Source organism: Anarrhichthys ocellatus, unplaced genomic scaffold (genome assembly GCF_004355925.1).
Source record: "Anarrhichthys ocellatus isolate YVR2014 unplaced genomic scaffold, GSC_Weel_1.0 scaffold9, whole genome shotgun sequence".
NCBI lineage: Eukaryota > Metazoa > Chordata > Actinopteri > Perciformes > Anarhichadidae > Anarrhichthys > Anarrhichthys ocellatus.
The window spans coordinates 6,626,048-6,638,263 of record NW_022280039.1 but is presented as its reverse complement, the minus strand read 5'-3'; the positions used below and the strand labels follow the sequence as shown (position 1 = coordinate 6,638,263).

Below are 12,216 nucleotides of genomic sequence, written 5' to 3'. Positions count from 1 at the left end.
ACTCATTGCAAATCTCTCAAATGTAACACTAAAAATCATTGTATAAACAGCATCAAGTGGAGCTATGATAGCGCTAGCATGTCCAAGAAACAAGCAAACAGAGGTGGGATGTACCATGCGATTAAGAATACTAAAGTTGACTGCATTTAGCATACACTACGATCTAGATAAGAATGCATAGTTGAGACACAGCATTGAGGCATAAAGTGCTCCAAAAAGAACAGATGTGTCTTTTTACACTGCAAAAGAGAAAACTAACACGAAAAACAGCTTCTTCATGTGCTACATTTTCTTTGTCACTTTCTTGTTCTGTGAGACGCAAACGATCAACAGTGTTGGGACTGTCGGAGTGTCTTTTATCCCTTATCTTTTTCCACCAACAACACATAATGACTGTTTCCCCTCTTTAGTTGGGAGCTCAAATATGTTATTCACAACTCTCAGCCACTTCACGTGGGGAGTGAATGAACACAGGAAAAGCAGTCTTACCTTGTCGTCAATGTCACACTCACTGTCACACTGTAACAGAAAAGAGACAGACACAGGATACATAAGGAATTATTCATTTGGCTCCCCCCCCCCCCCAATAGCCCATAATCAGTGCAGATGTTATTTTTGTGTGCAACCTCTCATTCACTGACAGCTTTCAGTGCAAAACGGCAAAGGATGAAGAGGGAGAGGAGAGTGTGTGGTAGTCTAAGAGACTTTTTCATGTTTGAAAAGCGACACAGCGACCGCATTGAACACCATTCTGGTGTTTCTGTTGCAAATTCAATGCTGTAAATTTACAAAAGATGAAAAACGAATAACACTATACACTGGATTCTATTATGAGGAGTCTGTTCAATGACTTTGCATTCAGCTGCAGCTTGTCATTTAGCCTTTCAAGAGTGTGTCCTTGAGATACTATCGTCTAATTTAAAGCCGAGCTTAGACTCTCTGAATACTCAAAAACAGTGCCTATTAAGTGTGGTATTTCAAATCCGCCTTTGTCAAACCAGTCTTTAATTTCTATGTCAGACTTCTACAGGGATAAAGGAACTAAATAACAAGAGGTTGAACCCTGAAATATGCCTCGTCTGGCACAGCCAAAGGCCAAATCACCTGCTATTCAGTCGGAAAAAAGTGAAATGTTTCTTTCTTCACTTCAAATCTCACCATTCAAATACAAAGTGATTAGGCTCAAATATCTTCAGAGGTGCATCCTTAAAAATAACAAGAAAAAGAGAAACAAGTCCTTGTAACTGACAGAGGAGAATACTCCAGATATTAAGTGCCACAGCCTTGACATGTTCACAGGCAGAAAACTAATTATTATTAGAATTAGAAAATTGCATTCTAGAATGTGTTAAGTTAAAGTAAAGTCAATAATCCCGGTTTACTGTCAGTTGAAACACCAACTTTAATTTTCATGAAAAGCATGACCTCGTTCTCATCTTAAATCCGCTCTGCATGATCCTTGCTTCCGTTTCTCACATTCATTTGTGGGTAAATGCTTAATGCTCCTGGTTGGTAACTCTCTCTCCCCCAACACAATACATGGCAAAGTTGTGGAAACAGGAGTGGTCGAGCAGCAGGCCAGTCCCACTGGACCTCACAGCAGGATGCACGACGAGCAGAGCGATTCAAGCGAAGAGCCACATCGAGAGGGAGAGGGCCCCCTGTGAAAAACTGCCTTCAACCTGTCAATTAAGTCCCTGTGGCAACATATTTAAGTGGACCCTCTTTGTTTTGTTTGACTCCCTTTCAGAGCCGGGCACAATGAGGAGGGAGCTGGGTCAATGGAGGCACAGCGGCCCTTTGTTGTGAGTGCGGTGGGTCCAAATATATAATTAAGTAACGAGAGTAATCAGTGCAAGGGCTCATTGGCCAAGGTCTCTCAGGAGAGGAAAGTGGTGGTGGTGGTGGGGGTGCTTCCATTCCCCGTGATTCATCCTACTCTGCAAAGACAAGGGATACAGCTGGAGTCTTTGCTGGCAGACGTGAGAGAAGAACATTGTGGCTCAGCCCTTTAGGAGGGTTTATTGTCGCTTGCATCTCTATCTGCAGAATATCGACGTCAAGAAACGCCTGAGCTCCTATTGTTCATACTGACACATTCCTACACAAGACAAAAAGTACGAATATACATGCAGGATAATACAGTCAAATTACATGTTCAATACGAGTCTTTCTCCTTGTGAAGTGATTGTTGTTTATGATTCCAGAGCCTTGTCAGTAAGTATAAAGAAAATAAGTGTGAACGCAAAGGAAAGGTGCCTCATAATACTGCAGAAAATGCAAAAATGGCCCGACAATTGTTCTGTTCTTGTGTAAATATGATTGAAAGAAATGCAAAATGTCTTCTCTTATATGTTCCACATTTATAAAACAATTTTGATAACAATAATACTACTACTACTAAAAATAAAGCATGTTAAATATTGGCGACATTTCAACGCTTTGTGTCCTCTTTTCTCTTGGGGAATGTTTGCAGACCCTGTTTTCTGTGCCTCTGCTTGTGAAAAGACCTTCACTACAGAGTGCAGGGCGTTAACAAGAGAAAGTAGCTTAGGCTTCTTGTCAATCAATTCCCCATTCAGACTACGGATTCCAGACAAATGAATTGTCAGCCATTTCTATACTGCTTGTTAGTGGATCATCACAACCTATAATCACCACCCATTTGTTCACCACTCTGGTGGTGAATCACATTTAACACAATGTTTTTGTCCATCTTGATCCATCTGCGAATTACAATAAAAGGAAAATTGATCCAATCCCCAACATCGCCCTACCCCCAGGAAACAAGTGTAAATGTATTCTTAGCATGCAGCTGAACAGATGACTTCCATCTCACAGCAGTTGGGAGTTCTTCTCTATCCCTGGGGACGAGTTTAAACCCTAGGTGATGGAGATGAACAACTGGCTCGGTCTATTCCCTGGGTGCATGCTTGGCCTTGTTGTTGCAGCAGTAGCCATGAAACTAGAGATGAGGCCTCACAGGGCTGGAGCTGGCGAGGAGGGAAAAAATAATATCAAAAGAGCACAGCATGGTGCTTATCCTTTTACAAGAAGGCTGCACTGCAGCAGAGCATAAAGAGGAATACAGGCTAAGGCTCAGACAGAGAGACACAGCACAGCAGGGGAGAGAGAGGCAGGTGGAAAGGGGGAACAAAACAACAGTACGAACAGGCAGGGGGGATGCTATAGAGATGAACGGATGGACGGATGGAGGTAGTGTTCAAGCAGTTTTTGTCAGTATTGTATGTGATTGCCCTGTTGGGCTATTACACTTGGTCGAGTCAAAGGAAATAATACAATGAACCTATGAAAGTAATAGATTGGCTCCCATTTGTGAGTGCATGGGTGTAAGAAGAGGACCACTTCATTTAGGCCCCCTATGCGTCTTTGAATAGTTACACGGGGTAAAAGATTTTTTCGCAGGGCTATACAAGGAAACCAAAAGGTGAAAGAGCAAAGCCACAACCCCAAATAGAAAACTCCCTAAGCAGCATGTCTGGTGGTCAGAGGGGACATTGTTAAAATCGGAGAGATATGCAGCTCACTAAGCTGCTGACAGGAGTCAAGCCCCTAGTGGTTTGTGTGTCTCATAGATGTTCACCAACTAAACAAACGGGGGGGAAAACGGAAAAAAAACTGGCTTGCTCTTCAGCGGCAGGGAGCAAGCAGCAACATCTGTACCTGGCAACCGCCAGCTATGAAGGGTAACAGGGGACCAGCTTCAGTGGATGGCTCATGCACAACCCTCCCTCCCAGCATCCCACCTCCTCTCTAACCCCCTCTCCCCTCAGCCAGCACATCAGACTGATGCGTTTGACATTTACACAGCTTTCAACACTTCAGAGACAGGAGATTTATTCCACCAGCGGCCTTGGCTGGAGCCGGGCCCCGACCTGGGCTGGCCCCCATGACGACCCTGTAGCTCAGCCCTTCAATGAGGCAGCGAAAGGGGAAAAAAACAGAGAGGGGGAAGGAGGGATGGATGTCTCGATCCTCCTGTACATTTTCTCTGGCAGATTCTGAAAGACGTGCAAGGCGAAGACAATAAGCGCTGCGCATCCCGGAGCACATTAAAACGACTGGCCAAATTAATCACACAGTTCCACTTGTCACACTTGGAGGACAGTCTGCCATGAAGTCTGCCTCAGAGACAGAGAGAGCAGAAGAGGAGGAACTTGCCTGGCGACACAAATGCTGTGAAGGCGTCAACGACTGTCTGACTGAATACTGATCCCAGCCCTGTACTTGCTAAAAGAAACCTTAACACTGAATTGAGTAGTTTAGGGCGGCTACTTCATCTTGAGTCCTAAAAATATTTATTATGCGTCTTTAATTAAAAAATGTAATAAATGAGAAGAGAAAAAAATGATGCGAAATGAAAAAATTGAAGAAGGGCCAGGAGTCCGACTGAGCAGTGAGACAGCAGCAGCACTTGATCCCTGCACAAATGTAGACATCTTAATACTGACGAGAGAAATGGCTTCAATTCAGAAGACATCTCTTCAGGGACATTGACTGAGATAGTCCTGATTGTGAGGGAGCAAGTACGGACAAATCCAAATCTCCTAGAGTGAAAGCACACAGAGGGGGGGTTATGGTCCAGTTAGATAGCCGAGGACCAAAGCAATGTCAGATACTTCTGGAACAACACCAATTTCCTCCTGCAATTTCCCTCCTGCGGATGCTGGGATGAGTTGTTGGGACATAGGCGCAGTGGCCACTCTGAGGGGTGGAAGCAGAGGCTCGCCTAAAATTTCCAGGCCTAAAAGATCAGCGGGAGATCTGAAGGTCTCTTTGGCCTCGTGGCGAAGGGTGAAGCCTTTACTTGAACTCAGCTTCCGTAATCTATCGACAGGATGTTTAGTTGCGCGCTCTTACCACGTTAACTTTCTCACCACCTCACAGACACATTTAAGCCACAAGGAGCTACAAAGTTGAGGGAATAGTTTGTGCATGCGTGTGTGTGCGTAAGTATGTAAGTGGGATGGAATAACATCAGAATAGTCAAATAACAAAAGGAATATTTGATATGATTCACATAACCTTACAGTTTCATGGCTACTGTGCACCTTAACTAAAAAAAACTTTGGGTGCTTAACTGCTGTATTAATATTAGGGTTGCCAAGGCTCACATGTCACCACTGCATTTAACTCTCAACAATAGAGAAAAAAAATCAAGTGATCACTCTTGACACCACCAGCTGTATCTGAAAGCACCACCTCGCAAAGTGATTTGATCACAGGATCAAATCTATACAGCCATTTGAACCTTGACCTCCCCAGCGGGCAGCATGGGAAGTCAGCTGATTACCCCGGGTCAGCCTCGGAGCTCTGGATTAGGAAAGTATTGATCCCAGTGAAGATGTATGCTCCAGGGGGAATGAGATTGAGAGAAAAAAAACTCTGCTGGGTAGAAATAATATCGACCGGCAGAGGAGGCCTAGACAGGCTCTCACGTAAAACCATATTTGAGCTTGGGACCTCGGAGTTGGCTGTGCAAACATAGAGACGGCTTCAGAAAAAGCTCCTTTCACAGAGGCCCATTGAGAGAGGACAGAGAGAGAATGAGAGTGGAGGAGGATTGAAGAAGACAAGCTCAGAGAAATGCTCTTTGCATTAGCCAGACACACAGAGGCTTCTGGTTCAGAGCTGACACACTTAAGGGAAGAGTCAGCGGGGGCCATGTAAATCTAGACAGGGTGAGGAAAGATATCGTCCTGACCTGGGGCCAAACTAAGCAGATTTTAACATTACCCAGAGTCCATGTAAACAGCACTGAGACCTGGCCGCTCTCCGTTTCACTTCCATGCAAAGTATGTGGTGGGGTTGTGAAGGAAGAAGGGGGGGGTGCACGGACAGATTGATGGGGATAGTGGTGGGGGCAAACTTGAAGAGCTGTTCCCCTTCGCCACTAAATTAAAGGACCGCCTTGTCCTTTCCAGCAAGAAATACCTCAGCCCTTGCTTTCAGCTCTCGCTGGGGGAGCAACAGAGCCGACTGGGCTGGTGGTATGATCCTTGGAGTTTGGAAGGGGAAAAAACAGACTAATGGCAGATGTACGAGAGAACAGGGAGCATTTATTCAGCTCAGAGAGAAAGAAGAAAACTGCCAGAAACCTAAAGGGACAGGGAATACACAACTGTGTTATGAATATAGTCGTGGAAGAAAAATGGGGATATAGGTAAGAGAGAATGAGGAAAAAAATAACACTGATTTATGTTTTTATTTTTGCACCTCGTCTTTCATAAGGCTCCCTTTGGTTTCTTCTTGTCTCTGCTGACCGTGTGACTGTAACAAGCTCGCTATCTTGCCTTCAGAGGTGAACACACACACACACACACACACACACACACACACACACACACCCCCAGTGCTTTGACATGGCCCCAAGCTCGGTGGTGCTGAGCTGCAGCGGCAGACACTGGGCATTGGAAATTTAAGTCGGGGCGTAGGAGAAATTAGGCGAGGAGGCAAGGAAATGGGATGTTGACTTGAACTGGCCCCGGGGGCAGCTGAGAGTCTCCCTGTGCAGCTCCGCTGGCTGCCTGACAGTTTGATGGAGTGAGTGGAGGCTTCCCTGCGGCCCGAGCCGCCGTCTCTAACACTGATGTAGCTCAGTGAGGAACAGATTGAGCCTCCAGGCATCGCTCTGTACTGCTACTCCCCTCCTCTCTCACGCTTTCTCACTCTCTGTACTGCTACTACTAGCTCTCTCTCTCTCTCTCTCTCTCTCTTACTAATCCTGTCAACACACATATACATGCATATACATGCTACAACACAAAATCTCATACTGTATGCACACATAAAGACACTTAGATACACAGAAATAACAGCAACACCCAGAGAGAGCTTGGCTCCCTCCTTCCTTCTCCTCCCAACGACAGTAATGTGATGAGCACTACAGATGCTGTTTACTGAGCTCTGGCCGACACACAGGGGGTAGGAGGAGGAGAGGGAGGGTGGGATGGAGGAAGAGGCAGAAGGAGGTAGAGTCAGGGGGCTGGCAGGCCACCATAATGAAAAGAATCTGGCGGCAGCCCACTGTGTGCTGGTCATGAGAAGCATGTGCCGCCGGGGGGCTCTACTGCTAATTTCAGGGGGCAGCCGAGCGTTTCACGCTCGACTTGTCATCAGGCCAGAGGGGGCATTCATACTGGTTGACAGCAATTGCGAGAGGCCGGGCATGGGGTGTTTTGGGGAGGGGGAGCAAAGAGAGAGGGAGAAGGCTTCAGCTCCTTTCCCCCCGACTTGTACCTCCTGTCCCCCCTCTGCAATGATCAAACGCTATTGTAGGCAGGGTGCAGAATTACAAATGAGTGTCCTGTGGCAACGGTTGGAACTGGATTTAACTGCTCTTTCCGCTCTCCTCTCCACTCAGGTGGCCACGAGGGGCACACCTCATCCTCCAACCCCGGCTGTCCAGACAGGATTTAATTCTTGCATCTTCCGATTTAACATGACAATAATAATCTGCTACCGAAGCATGCAGTTTATAAGCCCACACCTTCAGACACAAGACTCGGGGCCTGTTTGCATCACTCTAAAGTTAATTGTGTCAACATATACTGTGATATATTACATTTTTCAGAAACTCCATTGTGAAATAATTTATAGATAAAATAACCATGCAAGAAAATCCAGCAAATATAACAAATCAAGGTACTTCCTCTGCCTGCTCGCTGATTTGCAAGATTGCCGGCAATAGCCTGATACACCCACAAACAATAAAGAGATGATACAAGTGTGATAAAATCTCTGATGGCTGACAAACTCGCCTTACTGTGTCATCATCATATTGTCTAGTCCATCCATGTCCTTGGTTTCTAGGAGCTCCCTCCATCTTCAGAGGACTGGCAGTCTGTTAAAGGTGAAATGACTGACGGGCACATCTTTAATCAGTGCCATCGATTGGCCTGAGGATTTGGTGCGCACTTGGGGTTTATCTCTCAACTTGGCTGGATAAAATGAGCGCAAAGTCATTAAAGAGTTGAGGCGAGAGAAAAAAAACCAGCAACAGAGGATGAAAACACCCCGTCAGCCCGACCCCTACATCGTGGATCCTATGAAGTAAGAGTGAGGGAGGTAGAGGGATGCTGGGGAGAGCAGGAGCTATACCAAGCAGTTGATACTAACAGCTGGCAGCCTCCCCCTTAAAAAAAAAAGAAGCGTCTGGCTCTAGTCTGGCAGCCACGAGAGGCAAGCGAGGGACAAGCAGGGATGAAAGGAGGAGTGTGAGAGATGGAGTCGGTGATGAAAGGTGGGTGGTTGATGGTAGATGAGTGGATACGGAATGGGATGGGGGGATTAACCAGCTTGCAAGGAGAAACTTCTGTTCATTGCCTCTGACACAAGCAGTCACATGAGAGACGGAGGAGGAGATGGGAAACAGAGAAATAGAGACAGAAAGCAATGCAGAGGGAAGGAGTAGAGAGGAAAAGGGGAGGCAGCCACATTGCACATCTTCAGGCTGTGAATAATTTAGAGGAGCACTGGGAGACGAGACGAAGATGAACACAAAACACTGGCAGCGTTTGACCTAGAGCTGCAGCTACATCAGTGCACATCACAGAGCGGAGAGCTCTGTCTCGCTCTCCCTCTTCCTCCCCCCGTCTTTCTCTCTTCTGCTCTTCATCTGCCTCCCTCTGTGTCAGGGAGGAAACAGCTGTACGCTATTCTTGTTTCGCCTCACATTATATGAAACTCAACAGAATGGCTGACAACTTTGTTTCACAAGGATCTCTCGCTCTCCCTCCCCGCTACGGGCACGTCATAAGAGTCTGGAAGCAGCGCGCAAAACAGATGCGTCTCCTATACATCTCTATCTACCAGACTGTACGGGGCAGTAGGGGCCGATACACGTCTGTGGCATCTCACATACACAGGGCTAATGATACTATCACATCCTGTGAGAAAGAACATTTTCACGGAATGAAAGCATCAACTTCAAAGAATTCAAACTTGATTCTAGCCGCCATCATGACCAACATTTTCTTAGACTTTTAATATTGGTTTTGGACTGTTGGTTGGCCAAATAATGCAATTTGAAGACGGGACGGGTATTAGTCTGACAATTTACTATCAGAAACATAATCAATAGATTTTTCAGTATAATGAAAATATTAATTAGTCGCTGTTGTACTACGAGATCTAAATTATTCACTTGATTAAACCTATTCAAAATGAATATAAAACGAGTGTATGATTTATGAAATTTTCAGTGAAATATATCTTGCAGAATGCCCACATCAAGCCAGTCTGCTCTGATAAGACCTGATGCAGTGTAAGTGAGGGACAGTGTTGAATGTGAGCAACCAGGCAGCGGAAAGTGTGGACAGCAGCAGTAAATAACAGCTGCCCTGTGATTAGGCACAGAAGAGGTTAAACAGAGCTCGTTCACGCCGCCTTTGTCAAGGTGCAATGAATCATCTAACCTACTGAAGTGTGTGTCTGTGTGTGCGTGCGTGTGCGTGTGTGTGTGTGAGTGAGAGTGAGAGTGAGAGTGAGAGAGAGAGAGAGAGAGAGATGAAAGTACCTCTGGGCATGTGGTGGGAGTGACAGTTGGGTGGACAGAGGGCGGTCTGATCAACCCAGAGGGGAGGGGCCATTTATTACTGTAATTAAGGAACCGTGGAAGTAGAGGAGCAGAGATTTTAAATGCACATAGAGTAAATCTCTTTCATTTGGTAAGAATGATAGCATGAGGCAAGTGGATAAATAGTAAAAACATGAGGACTAAGGATGGCAAACAAAACATGAGGTAACTTGGTTCCCTCTCTTTATTTTGTCGCCCGCTCCCTCCCTCCCTCCAACACCCTCTCCCTCTCTCTCCCACTGTCTCCTGCCCGGACTGCGTGGCTGATATTAATGGGACGTCCCTTGTTTGTAAATGTGCCAAGTTGTGTGCACCGCTGCGGGCTGTCTATTATAGCAGGCCTGTGGGGCAGCCTTTCCATATGGCATCACATATGGCACTCAGCAGCATCAATTAATGTTGTTATAATACTGATTTTTATGAGCTAGGGTTTCACTCCTTTCCTCTCTTCTCTACCCCTCCCCCTTTTTTCACCCACTGTCACCGGTTCTTTGATTCTTCAAACTGCCTCTCTTCGATTCCTCAAACCTACGACAACCTGGCTTCTGAACAGTAGAGGATCCGAGAGGTTTTCCGTGCCAGATTTTGAAAGCTCCTACCAGCTCTACTGAACATCGCTCAAAGACCGCGAACATGACTGTGTTCCCGCTACACTGCAGAAGAAGGGTAGTACTACTACCAATGTGTCAGAAACGTTGCATCTTCTCTGAAGCTGAGAGACTTCAATCAATGATATATGAAAGAATATGAGACAGCAATTACACAGACTGAAAACTATGTTCGGTGATATTACATATCTGCAACCAAACACTGCATTTACAGCAACAATTGTAGTTTTTGGTCACATTAGGCCAGCATCAGGGCCTATTAGAGTGTTAAATTAGGCCTGTATTTATATGCACAAAGCAATAGGCAGATGGATGTAAAAGCAGAATCGGAGGGGCCTTTTTGTTCCCTGGTGCCTTTGGTTGTGGATCTGACAGGAAGGGAACAAGAGCGTAGCAAAAAGCCCCGCTTAAAAAGCTCCCAGCCACACCAGTCTTGTCAGCGACGCCACAATTAGAGACTAGATCACTGGCGCTTCCCAGCGAGACACATCTCACCACCACTCCTCAATGGAACTCTTTTCGTTTGAGGAACACACTCAACGCTGGGTTATAAAACGTTTCGGATGGCTAATCACTCTCAGGATGAAAGGCCCTGGCGTGTTCGTTTGTCTCAGCGTAGGGAGCTTCCCTCGCCGTTTCTCTGTGTCTGATTCTGATTGTTTTTGTTCCTTTCTTTTTCAGCATGCAGGCGAGGCAGGCGAGCTGGCAGGCAGCGCTGTTTGAAGGTGCAGTCAGACCCGAGTGCAGGCCTGATGCTTTGTAGTGATATTTCCAGCAGCACAATCTCATTACTTTTTGACGTGGGGGATGCGTGCAGGGGGTGGATTGTCATTTCACGCTGTCAAAAGTTCCGTGAGGGAACGGAGACGGGAATGGAACTTCAATGACCTGCGTGCCTCCGCCTCGTGAAGACTGAATATATTATACCAAATAACATAGATAAAATCCGATGAACCAGATCCTTTAAGATGCTTGTAAACTTAATGTCCATTCCCCAGGGGCGTTGAGGGAATCTCACTCCTTATCTGGACTCTTTGTAATTGGATCTATTTCCCAGCCTCCTAAACCTGTCACTATACATGCCCTGAACCTAATTAACCTACACCCAGCACTGCACATACAGGCAGGCAGTGCATGTTCATATGTAGCTAAGACAAACACATCTTTGTGTTGAGAGGAAAAGTCCTGAGGGCATCGTCCCACACCTCTTAAAGATGGTGGGAGCTTCTGGACGTTTTCACATGGGACAATCATTGGCAGCCCCCCCCTTAAAAAAACTGGGGGAGGTATCCCTCGGAGTTGATTTCACACAGAGTTCTTTCAATACAGAGAAAAACTTTGCTCTGTTGAAGAAGCTGCCAGGCCTTGATTGAAGCGCCTGGTTACTATGCGAACCCCAGCCTGTTGCTGGGGTGACTGTCCCAAAGTGCTTCCTGGGTAATTTTCGAGGTCACTGGTTTGTGCACGCCTATGTGGTGCAGATGGGCCCACCCTCATTCAGGGCCCAGCAGGAACTCTTTCATTAGACCCAGTGAATGGCCTCATTCATCCCCTTCACCTCAATTGGTCATGCTGGGTCTCCGCAGAGAGCCCAGGACAAACTTTTCTCTCTCTCCACTACCTAATCTTCCACGCACCACCCACCTTAGTCATGCTTCACTTTTGTTCAGTAGCATGTGGTAGCTGAACCTCCAGGCCTCATCTGTGGGTGCAGATTACCTTAGACCGCCCACATGTAATGGGTGGAACGTAACAGACTACTGACATGCCGTCTTCGTTTATCTTGAAGAATGTTAAATAAAAACATTCCGTGACACATTATTCACTAATAGATCATTATGTTATCATGACGGGGAAAACAAAATCTAATTATTTAAATCTGGTAACATCAATCCAACACATGCCCATGAAAATAATAATCATTCAAATGCAGAGATAAGTGTTTTGCACAGATCTTTGAGTTATTAGTGCATTAATGCCCCGTTAGATATTGCTATTTCTATTGCAGTG

General features: G+C 45.9%; 1 protein-coding gene across 8 annotated transcripts in view; it reads right to left on the bottom strand.

Moving 5' to 3' along the window:
- LOC116384620 (autism susceptibility gene 2 protein-like) overlaps positions 1-12,216 on the bottom strand; it is a 143,050-nt gene that overhangs the window by 88,803 nt on the left and 42,031 nt on the right. For 5 of the 8 annotated variants that reach the window (XM_031849451.1, XM_031849452.1, XM_031849453.1 and 2 more), the window contains exon 1: positions 490-12,045. The exons of 2 other annotated variants lie outside the window; for them this stretch is intronic. In XM_031849451.1, the coding sequence (XP_031705311.1) occupies positions 490-552 (63 nt within the window). In that variant the 5' untranslated portion in view covers positions 553-12,045. Of the gene's footprint in view, positions 1-489; positions 12,046-12,216 lie in introns of those variants that run through there. One more of the 8 variants, XM_031849456.1, reaches the window with a different exon arrangement.